The sequence below is a fragment of the Pyrus communis genome, chromosome 11 (assembly GCF_041283825.1).
Source record: "Pyrus communis isolate YQ-2024b chromosome 11, ASM4128382v1, whole genome shotgun sequence".
Classification (NCBI taxonomy): Eukaryota; Viridiplantae; Streptophyta; class Magnoliopsida; order Rosales; family Rosaceae; genus Pyrus; species Pyrus communis.
The window spans coordinates 6,316,084-6,341,159 of NC_142575.1; the positions used below are offsets into that span (position 1 = coordinate 6,316,084).

General features: G+C 36.9%; 3 protein-coding genes, 1 long non-coding RNA gene and 1 pseudogene across 11 annotated transcripts; all 5 read left to right on the top strand.

Annotated features, from left to right (window-relative positions):
* Positions 1-378: 378 nt before the first annotated feature.
* On the top strand, positions 379-1,899 carry LOC137742646 (E3 ubiquitin-protein ligase RDUF2 pseudogene; annotated as a pseudogene). The gene has a single exon (XR_015952854.1). The product of XR_015952854.1 is annotated as an E3 ubiquitin-protein ligase RDUF2 pseudogene (transcript).
* A 5,532-nt stretch (positions 1,900-7,431) lies between these two features.
* LOC137742286 (E3 ubiquitin-protein ligase SDIR1) lies at positions 7,432-11,475 on the top strand. 6 transcript variants are annotated; one of them, XM_088679964.1, is made up of 10 exons: positions 7,432-7,566; positions 8,853-8,954; positions 9,122-9,176; positions 9,265-9,317; positions 9,430-9,658; positions 9,763-9,880; positions 10,067-10,115; positions 10,233-10,286; positions 10,590-10,739; positions 11,091-11,475. In XM_088679964.1, the coding sequence occupies exons 2-10, from the start codon at positions 8,877-8,879 to the stop codon at positions 11,214-11,216; spliced, it is 912 nt and encodes a 303-aa protein (XP_088536090.1). In that variant the 5' UTR covers positions 7,432-7,566; positions 8,853-8,876; the 3' UTR covers positions 11,217-11,475. The 6 variants fall into 6 exon arrangements, with proteins under 6 accessions (XP_088536090.1, XP_088536095.1, XP_088536093.1 ...); XM_088679969.1 differs by having other exon boundaries at positions 9,493-9,658; XM_088679965.1 differs by having other exon boundaries at positions 7,440-7,566; positions 8,764-8,954.
* A 624-nt stretch (positions 11,476-12,099) lies between these two features.
* On the top strand, positions 12,100-14,327 carry LOC137742285 (zinc transporter 2-like). Its single transcript, XM_068482110.2, has 2 exons — positions 12,100-12,810; positions 13,593-14,327. The coding sequence occupies exons 1-2, from the start codon at positions 12,198-12,200 to the stop codon at positions 13,982-13,984; spliced, it is 1,005 nt and encodes a 334-aa protein (XP_068338211.2). The 5' UTR covers positions 12,100-12,197; the 3' UTR covers positions 13,985-14,327.
* Positions 14,328-17,064: 2,737 nt separating this feature from the next.
* LOC137743130 (laccase-2-like) lies at positions 17,065-20,173 on the top strand. The gene is made up of 6 exons (XM_068483030.2): positions 17,065-17,214; positions 17,372-17,523; positions 17,630-17,874; positions 18,136-18,264; positions 18,372-19,343; positions 19,788-20,173. Exons 1-6 carry the CDS (start codon positions 17,086-17,088, stop codon positions 19,916-19,918), a joined length of 1,758 nt encoding a protein of 585 aa, XP_068339131.1. The 5' UTR covers positions 17,065-17,085; the 3' UTR covers positions 19,919-20,173.
* A 1,527-nt stretch (positions 20,174-21,700) lies between these two features.
* On the top strand, positions 21,701-24,370 carry LOC148692782 (uncharacterized). Of its 2 annotated transcripts, XR_015953617.1 has the most exons (3): positions 21,701-22,114; positions 22,215-22,376; positions 22,478-24,370. It is a non-coding gene; the product is annotated as an uncharacterized LOC148692782 (long non-coding RNA). The 2 variants fall into 2 exon arrangements; XR_015953616.1 differs by having other exon boundaries at positions 22,110-22,376.
* The last annotated feature ends 706 nt before the right edge of the window (positions 24,371-25,076 follow it).

Here is a 25,076-nt window from a genome sequence, read left to right on the forward strand (position 1 = left end):
AGGAATACAATCATAAAGAAATAAGATCTTCCCGTATCCTAATATAATTTACTAATAATTTACACAAGCACATCTAAATACCATTTACTAATAATTTGCTAGAATTTATGCCACAACATTTTTAAAATTTTAGGTAACTCATATGCTTTTCTTACCAATATGGAAAAATCATTCTTGTTTTTTAAAAAAAAAAAAAAAAAAAAAAAAATCCCCCAAAAAGTTTACTGACATTTACCCTTAATTATTGACTTAAATCCCAAATTATGTGTTTTATTCACTTGATCATTGACGTGACACCACGCGCCACGCCACGAACCCTATTTCGTCCTTTTCCCCCTTCCACGCGTGCCTCAATAAAATGCTCTTCTTCTTCCTCCTCCACTCCTCATTTCACATTCGCCCTCTCTCTAAAACTCTTTCTCTCTTCTCCCTTTCAGATCTCTAAACCTCCATGGCCATGCCATCGCCGCCGCCGACGACGTCGTATTGGTGCTACAGATGCACTCGCTTCGTCCGAGTGTTTGCCCTGGACTCCGCCCTCTCGTGCCCCCACTGCGAAACCGGCTTCCTTGAGGAGATCGAGACGATGCCCCAGCCGCTGCCGCAGCCGCTACCACCGCCGAACTATCTCCGCCGTAGATTCCCGTCATCCCACCGCCACGATGATGAACCGGGTCAAAACCCGACTCCGGCCTCTCGCCGGGTCCGACGAGCATCCGGCGAACGGTCGTCACCTTTTAACCCGGTCATCGTTCTACGTGGCACTGAAGCCAATACCGATTCCAACTCATTCGAACTATACTACGACGACGCCACCGGGTCGGGGCTCCGTCCCCTCCCGCCCACCATGTCCGAGTTTTTAATGGGCTCGGGATTCGACCGTTTACTCGACCAGCTTTCCCAGATCGAAATCACCGGTTTGGGCCGACCCGAAAACCCGCCCGCGTCTAAATCCGCCGTGGAATCTATGCCCGTTATTCAAATCGCTGAAACTCACGTCGTTTCGGATTCGCACTGCGCCGTCTGCAAAGAAGCATTCGAACTAGGGTCGGAGGCCCGGGAAATGCCGTGCAAGCACATATACCACCCGGATTGCATCCTCCCCTGGCTCTCGATGCGAAACTCCTGCCCGGTATGCCGGCACGAGCTGCCCGCTGACCAAAACAATCGTAATTCGGATCCGGGTCTCGAGGAAGAGGCCATGGGGTTGACAATCTGGAGATTACCCGGCGGCGGTTTCGCCGTGGGGAGGTTCTCAGGCGGCAGAAGACCCGGCGACAGGGAATTACCGGTTGTGTACACGGAAATGGACGGCGGGTTCAATGGAAACGGGGCTCCGAGAAGGGTACTATGGGCATCGAGGAGTAGAGGGAGCGAAAGGGTTGGGATTCGGAGGGCTTTTCGTAATATAGCTTCGTTCTGGGGGCGATTACGTTCCAATTCATCGTCTTCGAGGTCCGGTTCGGAATCTGAACCCGGGTCGGGTTTGACTAGAAGTCAGTCAAGTTCGGTGTTTGGGCGGTTCGTAAACCGGCGTGGCAGGGCGTGGGTGTTGGATGATTAGGAAGACCACAGTTTTGGCCTTTTCTTTTCTTTTCTTTTCTTTTTTTGTTTATTAATTTATTGAAATATTCATCACTGTAAATACTCTTATTATTATAACATTGAGTTTCGAAGAATTTTCAAATTTGCCGGTTTGGGCAAAATCGGCTCAATTTGTAGCAAAACATCTTGATTTTGCATATTATGAAGAATTGGCTTTGTAGCATTTATAGAATTTGAAATTTGAAATCTTAGGTATTGTAAGCATGTGTAATTATGTCGTACGAACACATATGACATACGTATTCTACTCGAGCAGAACTTTGCTCTTTTAACGATTCATACCGTTCTCATTTATCGTAGTGTTTGTCTGGTGTAATGTTCCTATAGTCTTCATATGTCGTAACATTAATTGTTTCTACGTTGCGGTTGATTGAACTTCTATAAGTGTAGACACGTAGTTTGATACGCGATCAACAAGTTATCAAATTGTTGATATTTTTAATACTATCAACTTATTAGCTGTCAATAGAATAATTGGTTATACTATATGTTAGTAGACTCCTAGTACCAACTGCATGGGTTGGTTTCACTTTGGTTTCCATTAAGTGAATGTGGATTAGTTGTGAGGTCAAACACTCAAACTTCAAATCTGAACAGTTTATTTTTCAAGTTGCACCTCATAGATAATTTTTGCAAAAGATTAGCCAAATCGAAAATATTTGAAGCATCTAATTGAGTTCAAAGAAACTGACGAAAACTCTGTTCAAAGAAACCTTGAAATTTCATCGTGACAATTAACTAGACAAATAATTTCGAATTGAATTGAATTTTGTAAAAATGATCTACGAATCAAAATTTACGAAATAAACGATTTAAATTATTACAATTTTGACGTGGAATGAACTCCGTGGAATGAACTCCATAACTAATCCTCCTTTTAGTAGACTAATAGTACCAAGTGAATGGGATGATCCAAAATTTGGCCATCGTGGCTGGAAAGCACCAAACTATGGAATTGTTGGTGGTGGTAGTGTGCAGTCTGCAGATATCTTTATTTTTTGTGTGTGAAATATGCCACTTGTAATAAAGCTGTACTGGCTCAAATAATTGAGCTATCTACAGTGCCATATCTCGTGAGTTGTGCCTTCATTTTGTGTGTGAAACGTTCATTCATTTTTCTTCACCGTTTCCTGTGGCCTACCTTAGCTGGCTGATTGGCAACAACGTGCCCCACTCGCTTGTAGTAGAGCTCTTGCATTATTAAATGGGATAATTTCTTCTTCAATTCAAACTTTCGTGACTCGTCACCTCATTATTAGATAAAATTCTTGATATGTTGTATGTTGTTGCTCTTTCATTGTATCGTTTCACATGCGTATCACATGTTAATTACGTGATTAGTATATCGAACGAGAGTTTTGGACGATGAGTGTCCTTAGATGAATTTTCGACTAGAACTCAAATTTTGGACATAAATTTTAAGGAATGTGCTTTCTATACATTTTTTTTACTTCTCACACACCTTTTATTAATTTATGTCTATTGATTTTCTTCAATTAAACCAATCCGACTGTCGAAAATAAAAAAAATATGTGAGAAGTAAAAAATAATGTGTGGATATTACATCCCAAATCTTAAAAATAAGAGGCCTTTTGATCCAAGCTCGTGTATGGGTCGAACAACGCTCAGAGCTTTGTCCCACAACTTAGCTAGTCTCGTCCAATACTCAAAGTCTAGTTCGGTACTATCTAGACAGCCTAACGAGGAACGTCTATATATATGTACACATATACAGGTCAAAGAGATTTCCATTTTTTTTTTTTTTGGTGAAAATGAGGACTAGTCGTGGGACTTACTCTACATTAAACATTCTACGATCTGAACCATCTATTTTTCAAGATGCATTTTATTGATAATCCTTGCAAAATAGCCAATTCTGAAACGTTTGAGATATCTAATTGAATATAATGAAATTGACGAACACTATGTTCTAAAAAACATTGAAATTTCATCATAACAATCAAATGGGTAAATGGTTTCGAATTGAATTAGATTTTTGTAAGGATAATCTATGTAGGAAGATTCAAAAAGCAAACAGTTTGTATCATTGAATATCGATATATAATAGGCTCCACAACTAACCTCCATTGCCAAAAAAAAAAAAAAAATCTTTGGATAACAGCTCTATAATACATATATACATATATATATATATATATGTTAATATATATGCATGCATGTAATGTATTGTCTGGCAATGCAATAGAATATTAGAACAAGGAAGCATTCGTTGAAGTGATTACTGAGTCAAGGTAAAAATATATGTCTAATTCAACGAAGTTTACTACATATGCCCTTGTAGACTTTGGATTTGATTTGTTCTGCAAACAAAAGATACGTGATCATATCTTCCTTCATCACATCTAATTAAACTAAGTAAAATATTATTAGTAAAAGTAATGTTGAGCACCTTTCATTTGGTTGGTCAAAAGTGCAAGTCTTTTCTTTCCTGCTAAGCTACTTGGTCAGACCTTATTACTCATTGGATGGATATCTTGTTCAGTTTAAGTTCTAGGGCATAAAGATATAAAATTCATAACAAATAAATAAACAGTTGTCCGAAAAGAGGGATTTGTAGCTTGGTTGCTTAAAAGTATCGTCTCCTGCATCCGAGATTTTGAGTTTAAATCCTCCTCTTTCATATTGCTTTGTATCAAGTAAAGTAAAAAAGTGGCATTTTAGCCAAAATGGTCTACGAGTTTGACATAACTTCTCACTTTGATCGTTGAGATTTGAAATCAATATAACTGGTCTCTAAGTTTGTACACTGTCAATCATTTTAGTCATTCCATGAAAAATCTTTGTTAAATAAGGACCAAAATATAATAAACAATGAGCCAAAATAGTTTGACAAAAATTGAGGATATTCTTTGTCATTTTATCCTTATTTAACATAGAGTTGTTTGTCAATTTTAAATCTCAAAAACCAAAATGAGGAGTTTTACTAATCTCATCGACCTATTTAGCTAAAAAGCCTAAAACAATTTCAAAAGTTTGAACTATGACTTACTTATGCCAAAGTGGTGGCGGTATTCCAAATTACTAACAAAATGTCACGTGTTTTATCTTTTCAATTAATTGTGCGGATTTGCTAAAGTGACTCAGGTGGTAGGTGGTGAGTATGGCTTATAATGGGCAGTTGACAACAATGGTTTCAGCTGATCAAGAACCAGCTCATAGTTTCACCAAAACACATATTTTCTGATCGTTCAAATGCTTAATGTCAAATGACCCGATTAAAAATGAGTTTAATAAACTAATAGAAGCACTTTCAAATCGAACAAGGAAGCACTAATCAACAATCGAGACTAATCTAATCCAAAACTAATACTAATCAACGATGCTAACTGGTGTTTTATTACTCAACTTCCTAAATCTCAAAGCTCCCTCCACTTTGACCACCTGGTACGTAATTAGTATTCCCAATTATCTTTTGGGATGTGCTATCCACACACATTATTTTACTTCTCACATACCCCTTGATAATTTCTGTCCGTTGATATTTTTCAATTCATCCGATTCGACGGCCAAAAATTAAAAAGGTATGTGAGAAGTAAAATGGGGTGTGTCGATATCACATCCCTATCTTTTTATGTTCTGGACATTAGAATAATATATATATATATATATATATATATATATATTATTTTTGGTATTTATGTGTATTATTCAATATTGAAGTGGCTATTTGGAGGGAGAAATTTTTCAGTGTGATCGGCACACGAGGTGGTACACCACATGTCACGATACAAATGGTGGGATATGCGTGTTAAAAAGTTAATAACTTAAAAAATAAAATTTCCCACCACTTACATAAAAACACGTGATGTATTATTTGTGTTCCCGTTATAATTAAAAATTTCTCATTTGGAGGATGATTGCTTGATTGTCAATAAAGTAATCTGCGTGACTTTGCTTGTTTGACAAGAAAGAAATATGTGGGGATTCTGTGCTTGTGTTATCTCATTGCAAACTCAAACCAAGTGTTATCAATTATTTCAAATAAATAAAATTTTAATTTGATCAACAATGTCAATGAAGCAATTTAATATGAAAAAGTTTGGAGAGAGAATATCTTGAAAACTAATCGGATTGAGTATTGATAGTGTATTTCATCGCGATGTTGCCAAACAAATGCTCAGTGTTCGTTAAAGTCACATGAAATGTCGATGCCTTGTTGCTTTGGTCATTGGCTATTATGTCAGTGCCGCGGTAGGTGGTTCCAAGGCCGACTTCTATCACCGGAGACTTGCCCTTGGCAGCTATTGTAGAAAGCTTAAGCACAAAGCCAAAGAGAGAGTGATACGGTATGTGCGCAGAGCGAAAGGAGAGAGAAAATTGGACAGAGTGGACTAATTATTTCAATGGAATTTCTAGAGTCAACATGATCCTCTTCGAATCATCTTTTTGAGGATTTTGGAAATTTGTTAATTGTGTTCATTCATCATACATCTTGCAGTTATTTTTCGTCAGGTATTGTTTGTGTTCAATTTTAAATAAAAGAATTTAAAATGATTTTTGATCGCATGATGTACGATGAAATGACACGACTTATAGATTCACGGGATCCTCACAAAGAGGATCCGGATTCTTTCTAGACCAAGTATAAAGAAAGGGATCATCTATGGATCATTTCCATCAAATCCTACGAATCAACAAATCTGGGCCCTTAAAATTTGATTCAACAGTTAAAGTTATTATACTTTTAAAGAGACCTTTGTTTTTAGCTGTTAGATCAATTTTTAAGGGCTCGAATTTGTTAATTAGTAGAATTTGATGGAAGGGATCTGAAGAGGATTCATTTCCCAAGTATAAGGAAGAGTATTGGCAGCAAAGTCATCATCATTCCAAATTAGAATTTGACACATGTCTACTTTCTTATTTTTATATTTTTTGGTAGACATTCTTTTTCTAATAAATATTTTTCTTCTACATATCAAACGCATGCTACAAACCCTTGAAGATTAATTAAAAGAGTGCTGACAAAAAAATAATTAAAAGAGTATTAGAGGTGAGAGGTTTTTTTTAATTTATAATTTTTTTTATAAAAAATGAAAAAAAAAACACAAGTTTACCATGATGAATAGAGTTTTCCTCCTCTCAATAAAAAATACTTGTGAAAAAAGGATATATGCACATAGAAAGTAGCGCTAACTACATTTATACCCTCAAGATTTGTGGTGATTTTTAAAATGGATCGTGAGGTTTCAAATTTCTCACATTGACTCTTAAAGTCTTGAAATTGAATCAATTTACACAATTGGGATGTTTGAATGTCTAAATATTCATTAAGTTGATGAGTATTTTAGTCAATATGGCACTAATGATACATCAAAAGGAAATATCATGTTGAGTATCAAATATTACAATTTTTTTTTTCGGTCAACTTTCGTTTATGAAATTTGAGCTTGAAATCTCTTTCGTAAAACATAGACTAATGTTGAATTCTAAAGCGCAATTTAATAACTGCTTTGCTTTTAGTTAAAAATAAATAAAAAATAAAAAACTAAAAAAAATAATTAAAAAAACCATAAGTTTATCCAAAATATATTTTTTTATGTCACTATTGACTTGTACCAAACTAAACAAATATTTACTTTCTTGTCCCATATTTTTATTGGAAAAAGGATTTGCACTGTTCTTTTTATTTTGCCAGTTCACTGGTCCGACGTGGCAGATCAAGATCCTACGGCGTCGGAGCAACCCTCGCATGCTCACGAAGTCGTGACAGCGGTTGGATCAAAAGCAAGCTGACGTGTCAGCCTCTAGACCCTTCCCCAAACTTAGAGAAATTACTATTATTTTCACTAATATAATTTTCCTCCCCAAGAAAATAAAAAATTGGAAATAAAGGGACTGTTGGGACAAGAAGGGTGTTTGTTTCTCTATCTCTTTCGTTCCCTCCACTTCTCCATATCAATCTCCGCTGCACTCCACCTCTCTGCATTCCGCTTCACACCTGTAAGTCCCTTTCCCTTGAATTTTCTGTTTGTTTCTCGAGAAAATTCGATGAAAATTGTACTAGCTTATGCATTTTCCGCACAGTTCCACACTCTCCCTCTGTAGCTCTAATCTTCCAGAAAAATCGGAGGTTAATCTTAACATCTTCAGTTTTAAATTGCATGATCGGTTACAATTTGTATAATTTGTTAGATCTCTGTTTATATTTGCCACATATATTTATAATGTAGGGTGCAGGGGATAAGTAGGTACAGCAATGTGAAATTAGTAAGCTCATGGATGATTTGCAACAATGGAGGGCTTAATTAGTTGTTGATTTTGTTACGGAAAATAATAAAAGGGAAAAATGTTGATGATTTGTTGAGAAAATATTAGTGATGATCACAGGCTGGTGTCATTTAGGAGGCTTTAGAAAGCTCTTTCATTCCTCTTAATTTTTGGTAACTGAGTTAGCGAGTAATTTAGTGGCGTGTTTCGAAGAAATTTGTGAACTTGGCTGCGTTGCTTTAACAGTTTATTTCCATTTCTTTGATTTTCAAATGCATTAAGGGCAATTTTTTTGGGGGAATATATTGAAGAGGGAATTCTTACAAAATCTTCAATGAAAGATAGAACTTTTTCAGTTCAGGGACTCTAAACAGACAATAAAGCAACACTAAAACGTGTTTTATTGCCTGTTAAGTGCCCATTTAGTAAAATAGTTCTATATTTTATAGAGGATCTGTAAAATGTTCTGTGCAGTTTACCCAATTGTTTTCACCTTACATAATGGGAATCACATTATGAGCTGAATAAAAAAAGAGTGGAATTGAAATCTTAGTTATACGATTTCAGTCTTGCATTCAAAGGAACTGAACCTTTGTGAATTTGTGGGGGAAGTAGGGTTGGATTTTATAAGTTTGATAGACTACTTGTAGGGACGGAATGTGAGCTGTAACTGTGAGGTTGTATTTAGCGATGAACCTGCATCATCCATGTGATACAGGATATCGAGATTTTGTGCTCAGCTTTTTTTCTTTTCAAATGCAAAATTGTTTGCGGTAAACTTTTCCAGGTGGGAAGCTATTTTTAGGTACTTGTTTAAATGAAAATATGATTTGTTTTGGACAAAATTTGCCGAGGCATGTCAACATTTCCTCTACTTCACCATTAAGTTTTGTTTGTGTAGTAACCGATTTACTATGGAACTTTTTGCAGGCGTTGCAAGTTTGAAAGATATACGAATTGTAATAGTTGGATACTTGAGTGCTTCCCTATACTTATCTTTATACTAATTTCTTGAGTAGGGGAATTCGTGAACTTTTGCAACCATGAGTTTTGTTTTCCGAGGGACTAGAGCAGATATTGAAAGTGGCTTTCCAGGACATATTCCCGAACGACCAGCAATGGTATGAGCATTAACAAACATGTAAAAAAAAAAATGTGTTGCGCTTTAGTATACATATCTATTTTGCATCCCGGTCATTTATAACTCATAGATGTCTGTTGATTATGAAATGGAAACATAAATGTCATTAAGCTCTCTTAACGCTTAATTCCTTTTTTTTCTTTCCAGCGTATACATGCAGCTCGACCAGTTAGTATGAATTCACTGGCATTTCTTGTCACGGGTAATGCATTTGTTTCTGGATTTTTGTTCATTGCATGCTGTGTACTAGAGCATAATTGTAATCCATAAGTTGCCTGTTTTCTCAACAGTTATACTGCTATTCATGATATTAAACTCTCACCAGATGTCTCCGAACTTTCTGGTATGTTTTCACTGAGTATCCAATGTAAGCATACTGGTGATTCACTTTAGCAATTTGGGAACATAAGACATGATAATTAGAAGTACGTCATCCTCTGTATCTATGGATGCAGCTGTGGCTAGTTGTGGGTGTCTTTTTGATGGCCACAACCCTGAGGATGTTTGCAACTTGTCAGCAACTTCAAGCCCAAGCCCGATCACATGCTGCAGCTGCAAGTGGCATGCTCAGTCATACGGAACTGCGACTGCACATGCCACCTTCAATAGCTTTTGCAACCAGAGGACGATTACAAGGACTAAGACTCCAGCTGGCACTGCTTGACCGTGAGTTTGATGATCTAGGTACCGTCTTTCTGTCAAAATGTACTTTTAGGATAAGTTTTGTCATCAGTGTGGCTCACTCTTTGAAGTTAAGTTGATATATTGTTCTATACATTCTATTGCAGATTATGATACTTTGAGGGCTCTGGATTCTGATAATGCCTCAACAGCAACTTCAATGAGCGAGGAGGAGATTAATGCTTTACCCGTCCACAAGCACAAAGTCACTGGCCCAGAGAACATGTAAGATGGAAAAAGAACACTTGCATCACTTTTTGCATGATATCACTTATTTGCATCACTTACGAGAAAACAAAAGTTATATATTTGCAACTCTTTCATCCATATTAGTATTTACCAAATAGAATGTTCTCTCTAACTTTACTGAATGAGGCATTTTTGATAAGATGCTTTTATTTTTTATTTTAGTGATTGCTCGTCACTGCAACAGGCATCATCATCTTCAGCTCCAGTTGAGGTATTCTCTTAGAATCCTTCCTATGTTTGGTTCCCTATTTAATAAACATTGCCCGTTGGTTGTTACTTTTTCATAGATTTAAACAGCTATATTTGGTTCCATTTTTTCAATACTCAGGCCTCTTTCGGTGCCAAGGAAATGGATGCTGACTCCATTTTCTCCAAGTTGAGGGTAGAACACAGATTAGTCATGAAAGTTGGCATCCATTTCTTCCTTCAATGTTGTTATCAAATCCATTCCAATCCAATCCTAGATATCAAACGAGGCCTCAGTGTACACAATGTGATGGCTAAACATTGTGTAATCTGTGATGGCTGGCTTGGATAGCTTAGACTGTTTTACTTTTGTATAATTTTCTAGCAGTTGCATCTCTTGCTGTGGCCTTTCTTTCTTCCCAAATGCTTTGTGCACCTTGTCATTGTTATGCATACTTTATGTGGATAGCTTTCAATTTCTTAATTCCATTTTTTCCAGCTGACAAAGCAAGACGGGTGCATGAAGGAGCAAGACTCCAAAAGGATGGACGGGAGCATGAAGGATTTAGAAAATGAGCTGACATGCAGCATTTGCTTAGAGCAAGTTAACAGAGGGGACCTAGTTCGTAGCTTGCCATGTTTGCATCAGGTACACCCTTTGCTTACTGGTATTAACGATATGTCACAAACATTCTCTGTGTCTTAATTTTTGTATAATTACCACAATTTGTTGGATGATGCTGAATTACTTGATGTCCCACAGTACACAATCTCGGAATTTACCCGCATCAATTTGTGTTTATAATCATTATCATTAGCAGTCCATAATGTAATTCGATTTATTTTCTCGTACACATTTTCTTCCATCCTCCCTCTACTACAATAAAATCTCTCACCAAATGTTAATACTGGGTTTCCTGACGCGGTTCTTAGGGCCCGTTCGACCACTTTGTTATTTGGTTTATATGTTCTAATTTGAACCTATTATTTCCTTTTGCAGTTCCATGCTAACTGCATAGATCCTTGGCTCCGGCAGCAAGGCACATGCCCTGTGTGTAAATTTAGAGCTGGGTCAACATGGCAGGAGAGCCGGGAGAGTGAATCGGACGGTTCGGACACGGTATAACCGTCTGATGAGCCATATACAAATCTGTATAGTAAACCTACCAACATAATTTCGTAATTTGCAAAATAATGACATTATCTGCATCACTTGGATATAACCAGTATGTTTGAGTTCAGGAAATGTAAAACCTCCTTTAATTTTGAATTATTTGACTCATGATGTGTGTGTGTGTGTATCGTGCGGAATGTGATATCGACGGTGGGATATGTGACGTGCCATATATTATTATAGAAATCAAGTCTACCACTATTATTTTAAAGTTCATCATACTACTGGATATTGCCCTTTTTTCTTTTTTATTTTTTGTCTTCATCTAGCATCACTCATCATCTCATGATTTGACGTGGTACTTTCCTTTTAATAGAATAGAACAGGGATTTTCAAGTATACTCCAGGGTTTTCAAGACATTGAGTTAAATCTGTAATTAGAGTTAAATCTCTAATTAAAGATACAATGATTAAGGTCTAACGATTAAAAACTCGAGAGTATCAATACTATGTTTGTTCTTTTGCATCTAGCACCACTCATTATCTCATTATCTCATGATTTGATGAGTCATGTACGTAGTGCTTTTCATTTTACTAGGTAGAATAGGGATTTTTTAGTAAATTTAAGGCTATTCATTATTTTGGAGTTTTAACTGTTAGATATTTGCTAAAAAAAAAAAAAAAATACAATAATCAAGATATAATGATTAAATATTTTGGCATATACTATATTTCGTAGCACAGCAGAATTTTTGGATAGAATATTGGAATATAGCTTCTATGTCGAACTATATAAGCTAATTGTGTAGTACATCAAGGCTATACGATCTTGGAAAGTCAAATTGTACTACAATTTGAGAATAAAATGGGACCAAGATTTAGCTGGACAGGTTGTGTTTAATTTATTATTTTTAGACCATATAAACAACTACAAGTCTTCATGTAACTTACCACGCAAGCCATTGGTTTGAGAGAGGAACTTCATACTCATCAATGGCTTCCATCCCTTTCGTTAAGTCAACCTTTCTTTTAGCATCTGTGCTCCTCTCATCCCTGCAACCATTCCTAGTCAACGGTCATGGCGGCAGCAACCATGATGATAGCGGCGGACATGAAGTTGATCTGCATACGAAAGGCTTGGTTTTGGTGAAAGTATGGTGCTTGATTATTCTAATGGTGAGCACTTTCGCCGGTGGCATCTCCCCCTACTTTTATCGATGGAACGAAAGCTTTCTTCTCATGGGGACGCAATTCGCTGGTGGGGTTTTTCTTGGTACCTCTTTGATGCACTTCTTGAGTGACTCAGATGCGACATTTCGTGACCTTACCACGAAAACATACCCTTTCGCATTCATGCTAGCGTCGGCTGGTTATCTGCTAACCATGCTTGGAGATTGCGTTGTGCTGTTTGTCACGGGGTCGGGTGAAAGAGAAGCTAGAGTGGAAGTGGAGGAGGGAAGGACTGCTGCACTGCATGATCATAAGGAAGATGGAGAGGACGACAACCCAGTTTTCTTGAAGACATCGTCTTTCGGAGACACCATACTTCTCATCCTTGCGCTGTGTTTTCATTCAGTTTTTGAGGGCATTGCTGTTGGAGTTGCAGGTACTTAATTGAAATATTGTTGAGTTTTATTAACTCATATATATGTATATTATTCGTATATATCTACCACTCATCATCTTTCATGGTAATTTTTATCCATACAAATATGAGAAAATGAATAATTTCAGTTAATTGTTCCTTATATTCTTAATTTTGTTTTTCAAGTAATTAACAAGTCTTTATACTTTAAATCAGCGATCCTTATGTTTCTCAAAGAGGAAAATAAGAATAAACCAGTCTTATCTAGTTAAAATCACTTTTAAAGAATCGATTTGTAGGATAAATAACTGACAATTTCATCTCGTAAACTAACGATAAAATTTGTCACTAATTGTAACAAGCAAGGACCTAACTGAAAAATTGAAACTGCAGGACACATATGAACCTAAGTGAAACAACAAATCCAAACATACATAGAACGCTGAAGTGCTAACTAATTAGTAACTTAATACGTCTCTAAACATTGACAATGAATTGCAGTATGCATATCTATGCATGTATGGATGGAGCTTGGTTCTTAAAGGTATATTTGTAGCTGTAAATTGATCAGGAAACATTTAAATGTCACTTCTGATCGTTTGAAGGACGCACTAAATCAGCTAAAAAGCTCGCGGTCAATGTTTAGTGTTTTTTTATTTTAGCGAGAGCTAAACCCTAATCTCTAAGTTCCCAAATCCAACTGGAGCTATACCCTAAAGTAAAAACCGTTGTTGTCACTGAGATCCGCTAAAGATCCTACGAGGATTCGGAATCTGAACGCTCGTTTACTTTGTCTATCGCAGATACAAAGTCAGATGCATGGAGGAACCTATGGACAATATCACTACACAAGATTTTTGCAGCCATTGCTATGGGGATTGCACTACTGAGGATGCTACCTAAAAGAGCATTCTTAGTAACTGCAGCTTATTCTTTTGCTTTTGCTGTTTCTAGTCCCATTGGAGTAGGCATCGGCATTGCCATCAACGCCACAACTCAAGGACATGTAGCTGATTGGATATATGCCATTTCAATGGGACTTGCTTGTGGAGTTTTCATCTATGTTGCAATCAACCATCTCATTGCCAAAGGGTTTAAACCACAAGCTAAATGCTACTTCGACACTCCAGCTTTCAAGTTCGTTGCTGTGCTTCTTGGAGTGGGAGTCATAGCAATTGTTATGATCTGGGATTAATGAACTAATTTCTTTTTGATATAGAACGATACTGAGGCAGCTGGGTGGCTAAGCCTTAGGTCAACAATAAATTGGTATTGAACTTGTCATTCATGAGACTCGAACTTAAGGGTCTCTCATCTAGCAGTGGAAATAAATACCACTAAACCGCATGATTAATAAACTAAAAAATTATAAAAATTGTAATTATCTTGTATCTGTTTTTTTTTTTTTTTTTTTGTTTTTGTTTTGTTTTGTTTTGTTTTTGTTTTTGTTTTTGTTTTTGTTTTTGTTTTTGGGGTCAGTGATTCTTGTATCTGGTTAAAAATAAGAATGTGTTAGAATGTAATGTAGAACTTGGACATTGGTTATTCTTTTTTTTTTTTAATTTTTAATTTTATCATTTTCTGTGAAAGGTTTATGATCATGTAATCAATACCAAATCCAGTAATCTTTAATAAATGTCCTAAAAGTTCATGTTTGTTGGTTATCCTATATTAGATAAGTACTTCTGGTACCCAGATTTTTATTCCTCCCCTTTTATTGCACAATTAATGAACGTAGTTTATTTTCTTTTGTGTTTATTAGTTACTACCCTAACTAATAAAATTAATCTACAAAACCCTAAAAATAAGATTAATCATCAAAATGTTTATTTAATCTAGGAGTATCCAAGCTCCATTTTGTTTGATACGGTACTTTGCTCAAACTCATAAACGGATAAACAAAAATGAACAAGAAAGGAATAATGCACATCCGGATCTCCACCTATTCCGCACTTAAACAAAGAGTTCGACTAATGATGTTCGAAAATTCAAGTTGACTTTCGGCTTACGGAAATTTGAAAGATGTAAATTCGCGAGTTTGGATCCACATTCTAATTCATACTTTGAATGATAATTTAGATTTCCTAATCCATAAATTGCTATTTTTGACCAAAAAAAAAAAAAAAAATCATAAATTGCTACTGAAAATAAACAAATTTAGGACATGGAGTGAAAAATGAAACCATTATTTTGTAATTACCACATGCCTCTTTTAGAGTTAAACATCTGGAGTTCTATGTGAGAGGATATGCAAAGCAAATAGGGATTATTGGATTTACTGCTTCTTCCATCGAATGACTTTAATTAAGAGATGCGTTAAACCATTTTTCAGGATTTCTCTTGCTCCCTTCTTTAACCACACCATAAGAACTTGTGTCCCCCTTCACATCCCCTCTCACTTGCATGATTTAGTCTTCCTCAAAACCCATTTCCTCGCCTACAATATCATCATTTCACAGCAGTCTGATCTCTTGGAGGTACACGTATGTGTTCACTTCCAATGCTGCAACAATTTGGTCTCCGTAGCTGAGTTGTTAATTCATTTTATTATACAAGCGACATCTTACGCTAAATTCATCTAAACTATGACAAGTGGAATTCAAACTCAAGTTTAGAGAGGGACGGAAACATATTGCTCTAGCCAACCTGGCTGAACCCTACCTCTTTTCCCCACTTTTTTGTAGGTGAAATTTTTTTGCTTGATGTATTGTAATTTTAGAGTAGCCTATAAGGAGTGTAGTTGGTGTATCAACAAATAAGGGGTAGGGTGAAAACCAATAACTTTTGTCCAAGAAGAAAAAGGATTTTCAAATTACGTTCCTTGGTATTTTTAAAGTTTAAGCCTGTGTTATGAGTTTGGTTATCTGGGGTAATCACAATTAAACCTATCAAGACTAACCTAATTCCAACGAAATTGTTATCATTTTTCTTCTTGCTTGAAAGATTGGTGGTGGATCAAATGTCGTCATCTTTTGGAGGCTTTGATATTAATTTCTGTTTGGCTGGCAGGAGGGCCAACCCCAGGTGAGTCTTCATGAATTGATCCATATGATTGGTCGTAAAAATCATGACTTAAATTGTAATATTTCTAAGACACATAAGATTAATATATGTTGGATGATGTAACCCCCTCTGGCTTTTCTTGGTCACCAACTAATAAGTTTGATTTGTATACTCATATACTTTTACAAATTTAGCATACGATTAATGTAGGGAATTGTTATTGGCATTCCAAATTTCTCATTCTACACTCCAAATTTTCTATATTTAGAAAGAAAAATACACTTGTGAGGAGTGTAGAATGAGATTTTTGATGTGCCAATAATATTTCCCTTAATGTATCTTGTGGCTTATTAGTTTGAGAATGAGACACACTTTCGCCTCTTGTGATTAGTGTGTATAGGCAATAAACGTGTAAAAATCAACATGTTAACTTTTTTGTTTTGATGGAAATAAAAGAGAATTAAGCAAGATCAGCTCTTTGTTAATGGTCGTGTGTGGGAAACAAACTTTTTCCTGAAAGAAAAAAAAACGATTCCACCCTAAAACCTCCTGCCAGTGGGTCTACCAAATTTTATTAATAAGAAGAAGAAAAGGAAAAAAAGACGAGATACAAACAGGGAGACTAGACGGAAACCCACACAACAAATAAATCAACAAAAACAATAAGTGGGGCATTTTACTATTTACTTTCTGCAATATCTGTCCGTAAATATCTTTCCGTCTTGTTCAATCATTTATAAAAACATAGATAAGTGATATATGTAGAGATTGAGAAAATATGTCCCAAGAAATTAAAATTAGGAATTTGTGTGTGTGGTTATATTTTTGTATACAAAGGTTACAAACCCGCACCTACCACATTTGTAACTACATAATTAAACCACATTTGTAACTACATAATTAATGGCTTTTGGAGAAGCTAACCACGCACTGAACGGCTTTTGTGAAAAGCAATAAAAAGAAGCATCCGTAATTAGCTTCTATTGGGGATAATGACGGACAAAATCTGGTGATGAGTAATAATAATTTTGACTGAGAGGCCAGACAAATAATAAGTGATTCTTTTGGCACAAATAATAGTAAATAAATTACTTGGATGGTACTCTACAGTGGTAATTACTAATTAGATGGGTCCAGAATTTCGGTAAGTTCAGTTGGTAAAGTCTCTCTTCGTTGCCAAAATCTGTAACATCCCATTACCTAATTGACCAAACACGCCTTTTCATTTGTATATAAACACACTCTCACAGAGTCACAGGCCAAGCTTCTTAGACCACTGCAGAGCTAGCTCAAATGGGGTCTGCGATTCCTTTGTCAGCAACATTTCTAGTGGCTTTTCTTCTTGCTCTTATCTCTCTCTGTGCCTCTCCTGAGTTTGCCATTGCTGCAGCTGGCGGTGTTACAAGGCAATACAAATTTGATGTACGTACGACAAATGCATTGACTGTGAATTTGAATTATTGATCGTTTAGTTTTTTTGGCAAAATATGTGGTCCGGATTCATAATCTGACATCATAATTGTTGCGGCTTATAAGTAAATTACATACCATACTTTATAACATTCTAACTTTTGTGCAGATAGAGTTGAAAAATGTGACTAGGCTGTGCACCACAAAGAGCATTGTGACAGTGAATGGCAAGTTTCCTGGACCCCGAATTATTGCCAGAGAAGGAGACAGGGTTTTGGTTAAAGTGGTCAATCATGTTCCAAACAACATTACCCTCCATTGGTACAAAACAACTTATAGTTAATCAAGTTCTACTTAATTAAAAACCAACATTTTTTTCTTCCTTTTTTAACTTTTTTTTGGTGGATTAATGAAAATGTGAACATAGGCATGGCATCCGACAATTGCAGAGTGGATGGGCAGATGGGCCATCATATGTCACTCAGTGCCCTATTCAAACAAACCAGAGTTATGTGTACAACTTCACCATCATTGGCCAAAGGGGAACTCTCTTCTGGCATGCTCACATCTCATGGCTAAGAGCTACTGTCTATGGACCCCTCATCATCCTCCCTAAGCGCCATGCTCCCTACCCTTTTCCCAAACCCCACAAAGAAGTTCCCGTCATTTTCGGTAACTAAACTCACCAAATTATAGAGAACCATTAATTAAACAAGCATTTCTCAGATATTGTAGATTTTTGGATAACATATTATGTGGTCAAATTGTAAAGTTGTCATCGCATATTAAATTAAAAATCCATTTCTCAGTAGTTCAGACTTGATTGTCTAACAACATGACGTATTAAACTGAAACTATGACGTAATATGTAACTTTTATGCGTATACCACAACTAACATGCTAAACTTTTCATATATGTTTAAATAACTACAGGTGAGTGGTGGAATGTTGATCCGGAGACTGTAATTAGTCAGGCTCTACATACCGGAAATGGTCCTAATGTCTCCGATGCTTATACGATTAACGGACTTCCAGGGCCATTGTACAATTGTTCCAAAAAGGGTATGTACACATTATCATGTGAACATATTTTTTTTTTGCCATGAAACATATACAATCTTATCACAAAAAATTTAGTTCTAATTTGTCTTTATTGTTGAGTTTTTCAGACACTTTCAGGCTAAAGGTGAAGCCAGGAAAGACATACCTCTTGCGTTTGATCAACGCCGCACTCAATGATGAACTGTTTTTCAGCATAGCAAACCACAGTATAACAGTAGTTGAAGCAGATGCTGTGTATGTCAAACCCTTCAAGACCAATATCTTACTCATCACACCAGGGCAAACCACAAACGTGCTTCTCAAGGCAAAACCTCACTACCCTAATGCCACTTTCCTAATGTTAGCTAGACCCTACTTTACAGGCAGGGGTACTTTTGACAATTCAACTGTTGCTGGAATTCTTGAGTACAAAAAACCCTCAAATTCTTCATCCTCCACATCACTGAAAAGCCATCCACTTTTTAGGCCAATCCTTCCCCAAATCAATGCTACTTCATTTGTTGCAAATTTTACCAGTAAACTCAGGAGTTTGGCCAATTCTAGATTTCCAGCCAATGTGCCCAAAACTGTTGAAAGACGCTTCTTTTTCACTGTAGGGCTTGGAACCAACCCATGCCCTAAAAACCAAACATGCCAAGGGCCTACTAACACCACCAAATTTGCAGCTTCTATGAACAACATCTCATTTGCTCTTCCTTCAGTAGCAATGCTTCAATCTCATTTCTTTGCTCAATCCAACAGTGTTTACTCCACCGATTTCCCTATTATTCCTCCCAAACCGTTCAATTATACAGGCACTCCACCTAACAACACCAATGTTAATAATGGGACAAAGGTGGTGGTGTTAAAGTTCAATACTAGTGTGGAATTGGTGATGCAGGGCACTAGCATTTTGGGTGCTGAGAACCACCCTCTTCACCTTCATGGCTTCAACTTCTTTGTTGTTGGACAAGGTTTTGGAAACTTTGACCCTAACAAAGACCCGTCCAACTTCAACCTTGTTGATCCTGTTGAAAGGAACTCCGTTGGAGTACCCTCCGGGGGTTGGGTGGCTATCCGATTTCTTGCAGACAACCCAGGTAATTGTTGTTTGTTTTGAACATAGGTGTCACACCCCAACTTGGGCTGGGGTGCGAATTCACATCCATCTTGAATTTAGGCATGACAACAAACTTAATATCTTCATAAGATATAATTAGTAAAGCGTCCTTTGTGAAAAGAAAAAAAGAAAAGAAAAAAAAAGAATTAATGTTGGGGCCATTGATCGGCTGGCACAATTTACTAAATCAACAAGTATGTTATTGATATTTAGTTAACGTTTTGTTGATGTTACAAAATATCAACATGATCTCGACAAAAAATCGACAATGCATCATATGTCTTAAGATGGTATCCGATACAAAACGTATTGGCAATGCATCAAATGTTATAGATTCGTATACGCATGCGGTACCAAAACAATTTTTTCATTTTATTTTGATGTCCATTAACTAAAACATTGCTTTTTATAACTGAAATTGCAGGCGTTTGGCTCATGCACTGCCACTTTGATGTCCACTTGAGCTGGGGTCTGAGGATGGCTTGGGTAGTCCAGGATGGGAAGCTCCCTAATCAGAAGCTGCCTCCTCCACCGTCCGATCTTCCCAAGTGTTGACCATTCACTCTTTTTTTGAGCGACTGAGGCACCTTTATATATATATATATATATATATTTTTTTTTTGTAGCTTAAATTTTTTGTTTTGATTCCCTCCCGTAAGAGTAGCCAAAGGCTTGCAACATTAGCACCCTCTATTGAAAGTGGAAAGGAAATTGTGGAGGTTTTATGTTATAGCCGGATTCTCCATGCTATTGTTGAGAAATAAATAATATGATGTCCAATAATGCAATTTAACAATCAAAATTCAACAATTCTACTGTCGAACAATTTAGAAAAAAATGTTCATAATGTCATATGTGTTCGTTTGATAAATAGTTTTTTCGATTCTTTAAATTTATTGTGAGATCTTGCCCTCCAGGCCTTCATCCATGAGTGAGCTTGTTTTTCACGGTTTGGCAAATGCGTTTCAAATATGTAGAAACGCAAGAAATTGGGAGAGACTGTTCTCTGGTCAAGGTACTATAATTTGGTATGATAGCCGCTACTCTTTACTTTCTCATATAACCCGGTTGAATTTTCATTTCATGTGAATGTGAATCAAAATTTCAAGAAGAGTTAGTGTAATTTTTCAAACCTGAGAGGATTTTGTGAAAACATGATAAATTTGAGAGAGTATAGGTGTAATTAATCCTTATTTTAATGGAAAACATTCGTGTTTCATGTCGACAGAAATAAGTGAAAAACTGTATCCATTTCTACTAGTTTGCACCACATTTAGGGCTGGTTTGGTATTGCTGTGCTTTGAAAAAAAGCTGCTTCTGCTGTGCTGTGAGAATAAGCAGTTGTGAAATAAAGCAGCAGAGTGTTTGGTAAACTTTTTTGTAAAAGTGCTTTTGAAAATAAAAAGTAGTATTATAGTGTTTGGTAAACTTTTATGTAAAACAGATGTGAAAAAAGCCAGTTTTTCAAAGCTGGGTTTTGCACCTTCTTGTTTTTGGCTTTTTTTTTCACCAAAAACTGTGAAAAAAAGTTGAAGCTGAATGTTTACCAAACACAAAAACAGCTCATAGTTTTTTTTGATACCAGCTTTTTTCAGAATCACTTTAGTACCAAACCATGCCTTATTATCTATATCACTAAGTACTGAAATATAAGAGGACGTACCATATACAAATTTGAATAATTGTTAGATTAAAGTTTAATAATTGAAGAAGTTGTCTTATATATTATCAAATCTCATGTAGATTTCTTTATTATTTAGGACTGTAAATCGGCTCAATGTTTGGCTCGTTAAGAAACAAACCAAACCTGAAAATTGGTAATGTTTGTTTGTAAAGCTCATGAGCAACTCTTGTTCTATTATTATTTTTTTCTTTTTTTTTTCACAGGACAACTCGGGTTAGATTCTATACAAGAAGTTTGTTTGGAACGAAATATCATGTTTAAGATTTTTCTTTTGAAAAATTATGTTTACCTTTTTTTTTTTTTTTTTTTTTTTTTTTTTTTTTTTTTTTTCTAGTTTAGAGACTATCTTCAATTTGAATTTTTTTTGAGACGGAAATTGAATATTATGTCTGTCACAACCCGTCCCGGAATTTTAATTCCGAGGACGTGAAGTTATGAAAATGCCCTTAAACGGGACTAAGGGGCGTAAAATATGTTGTAACTTGATGATTTGGGGATTGTGTAGGATCCCACCTCCCTCAAATCTCTCCCTCATTCCCGTACCTTATCTCTCTCTCTCTCTCCTTCGAACTCACACAGACCACCCACAAACCACCCCAAAACTATGCCAACAAAGGATCTAAGACCACCATCGTACTCCTGAAGACCACACGAACACGATGGTACCAATTTCAGGTGAGTTTCACTTCGGAAAACATGGATTTCAATTTCACTGTGCGTGTGCACTGTTCATGCACACGTAAAACTTGATGTTTTCTGGGATTTTGAAGCTTGTAGGAAGCTTGGTGAGGTCCTAAGGAAGCTCGGAGTGCTTCGTTTGAAGGATTTGGACGTCGGGATCACGAACTGTAAGTCCGGCCGAATTTTCGTATTTTTGGAAAAGTTTGATTCCGTTGTTTTTAGGCCCTAAAACTAGTCCAACGTGGTAGATTATGATTAGGGCTTCATTTTGGTATAAATTACGTGAAAAATGGACGTAGGAACACGGAGAACGATAAGTTCAAAGTTTGGCCGGAGCTGTCGGGGCTTTTTACGGCGAAACCACGGCGAGTTAGGGGTCGAGACAGGTATGGATGTGTTCGTCTCGTCAATACCTTCATTTTGATATATAGTACGTTGAAAATGGTTAAGAAATGAAGAAGTTATGACACTTTGAAATTTACCCAGAAATTCCGGCAAAACACCATCTCCGGCGAAACCAGTCCGGCGACGCGAGGAAGAAGACGCGCGCGTGGGCAGCGCGTGAACAGTGCGCGTGGGGGCGCGTGAGAGCTCCAAATTGAGTTCTGAAAATTGTCACGTGTTCGTGACGTCGTGTAGATCACCGTGGTATATTCATACATCCAAATTGAGCAACGTATGAGAAAGTTATGGACGAATGTTTGGTGTATGTGCGTTAAATAACGTCAATTTGGTTACTTTCTGTATAGGTGAAAATTGTACAGAGGAAGAATGTAACCAAGCTAGGGGAGGTTCAGGGACCTATGAGACGTCGATGTGATCAGTGAGTGGGCAGTTATTTTTCAGTATATATATATACGTATGCTTGACGTATTTCCCAGAAAACGTATTTTAAAAGAAATACGAATTATATATCCTGTCATATATGCATCATATTTTAATATGTGCATTACCATAATTATGCATACTGTTGCATGGTGCTGAGGAGGCACAGGTAAGTGCCAGGTAAGCGGTATTCATGTGGTTATGCATTCCTGTTTATTATGCAATGGTAGTTTGAGAGGTTTAGAGAGCTCATAATCTGCACCCCCGGTGTTAGTGCTCCCGTCCAGGGCCAGGGCACAGCCTTCACGTGTATGTTCACCAGCACCGCATGCTCGTCTTGGATCCAAGTTAGGTGCAAGCCTGTCGTACAGACCACATTAGGTGGTTCCGACTTGTAGGTGACCCGCGATTTATCGCACAGCTTCACGTGATCGTAGCACTAGAGCATATATATATTACACCCAGCCTGTCGTACAGACCACGTTAGGTGGTTCCGACTTGTGTGCAGATTCAGATATTGAGTTGAGATTGGAGCTCTATCTGCAGCCGTACAGGTCACGTTAGGTGACTCCCGACTGCCAGATTATATGTTATTGATGTGAATTACGCTTGAGCACTTACATATGATTATGAGTTTCCGTTGTGGCATATTCTCGAGCATGAATGACATATTTATGAGCATGAATGATATATCTTTGAGCATGACTGGCATATCTATACATACGTATATATGTTATTTTCTGGGAAACTATACTTGTTTTACAGCGAGGGGTTAGTATATGCAAAAGAGAAAAGAAGGTTTTGAATACGTTCGTTTTGCTGACCCACTCAATTTTGTTTTGCGCCCCTCCAGGTTTAAGGAAATGCAAAGGTGTGGTGACTACGAGGAAGTTCAACGGTGTTCTGACAGAATGGCCAAAAAAAATTAGGACTCACCTTTGGGTGTTTTATCTTAGAAATTGTATCTTTAAAGCTTTCGTACTGTGTAAATGGTTACGTCACTCTCACGTGACGGCCAGCATGCCCTCCTTCGGGACGGGGTGTGTCAGTTGGTATCAGAGCCTAGTTTCAATCTTGGACATCTTGAGAAGTTCTAGTGAATTCTGTCAGAACTACACCGCCTCGTAGCAAACCACGTAGTTAGAGGAATTTAGTCTCCCTGATTTAGCTATTAAGGGAAACTATTATTTTGGTGATTCAGTATATTATCTAAAAGGGACATTTTAAGATGGGTTATGAGTTGAATTTGAATCACCTTATGAAATGATGAACCTGAGGGAGCAAAGTGATGGATTAACCAATTGGAAAAGATGTTTTAGATTATGCAAGTCAAAGGAATCTTCATTTTGACAGAAGGGTTGAGACAACTAACTGGTTTGAGTTATGAACTTGTATCCTGGTGGAAACAAGAGTATAATTCGTTGTCACCGGAGGAAACAGCCGATTGAGAATTGTTTAAGGACTTGTTTAAAGAAAAGAATTATTCCTTCGGCATCTTATGATGGTAGAAAGCAAGAATTTGCAAATGTGAGACAAGGAAAGCTGACGATCAATGAGTATTATAGAAAGTTCTCAGACTTGTCTTGTCCCATTTGAATATTGCTGCTATTTTGATTGAAGTGTTATATTGTTTTAGGCTGGGTGGCATAAGGCAATGGTATTTTGGGTGACCACTATCCATTGTAATTCTTACCAGGAATATACAAGATAGTGTTGAGCCTTGAAGACTCTGAGAACATGTTCAGCGAGAGTAAAGAAGAATGATAAAAGAATGGGAATCAAAAGAGGACGATAAAGTTAATGATTCGTCATATCAAGAATATAGAAAGATTCGGAACTTCAAAAGAAGTGAAGCTAATTCTAGTTCTTTTGGCAAAGGTTTTAATGCCATTGATCAGAGGTGAAGTGATAGATGTATTGGTAATCTCAGATCTCAGAGACAAGGTGATTTTGGTAAGGGAAATGTACCTTTGTGCTGTAGGTACAATAATGGACACCTTTGAGAATGTAGGCAAGAAAGCATTGGGCGCTTTACAAGTGGATAGATGGGACATAGAACTGCAAATTATGTCCAAAGCCAACAGAGGCCCTAGCAGTCTTCTTTGCCACAACTGGCGCCGATCCAGCAAGTTCCTGGATCTATTAATTGTGGTCAGTTAGGCCGTGGTGTACATGAAAGAAGTATTTACACTAATAGAGGTTGTGGGAGACAACAACAAGCCCAGGGATGTGTTAACTACACATCACTGCAAGATACTCCGAATTATTTGGATTTGATTAGGGGTACGATAATTATTCTTAATGACTTAGCTAGAGTCTATTTGTTAATAATGTAGAAATTTTACGTTATTATTGTTATTGCCTTGAAAGTAGTAAATAAACGCGGTTGAGACGTGTGTATGTATTTCCTAATGAGTGGCAAAATAGTAATATTACACCCTCGAGAGTTGTTGCTTACTTATCGAGACAACGATGATTTATCAGTATTGCGGGCTGCAGACCGTAATATTAATAACTTATTCG

Coding starts and splice junctions, on each gene's coding strand:
- LOC137742286 (XM_088679964.1), top strand. CDS start 8,877: ATGAGTTTTGTTTTCCGAGGGACTAGAGCAGATATTGAAAGTGGCTTT. Junction 9,659..9,762: donor CCGTGAGTTTGATGATCTAG/GTACCGTCTTTC, acceptor ATTCTATTGCAG/ATTATGATACTTTGAGGGCT. Junction 10,740..11,090: donor GCTTGCCATGTTTGCATCAG/GTACACCCTTTG, acceptor TTCCTTTTGCAG/TTCCATGCTAACTGCATAGA.
- LOC137742285 (XM_068482110.2), top strand. CDS start 12,198: ATGGCTTCCATCCCTTTCGTTAAGTCAACCTTTCTTTTAGCATCTGTG. Junction 12,811..13,592: donor CATTGCTGTTGGAGTTGCAG/GTACTTAATTGA, acceptor TGTCTATCGCAG/ATACAAAGTCAGATGCATGG.
- LOC137743130 (XM_068483030.2), top strand. CDS start 17,086: ATGGGGTCTGCGATTCCTTTGTCAGCAACATTTCTAGTGGCTTTTCTT. Junction 17,524..17,629: donor AACAACATTACCCTCCATTG/GTACAAAACAAC, acceptor ATGTGAACATAG/GCATGGCATCCGACAATTGC. Junction 18,265..18,371: donor GTACAATTGTTCCAAAAAGG/GTATGTACACAT, acceptor TGAGTTTTTCAG/ACACTTTCAGGCTAAAGGTG.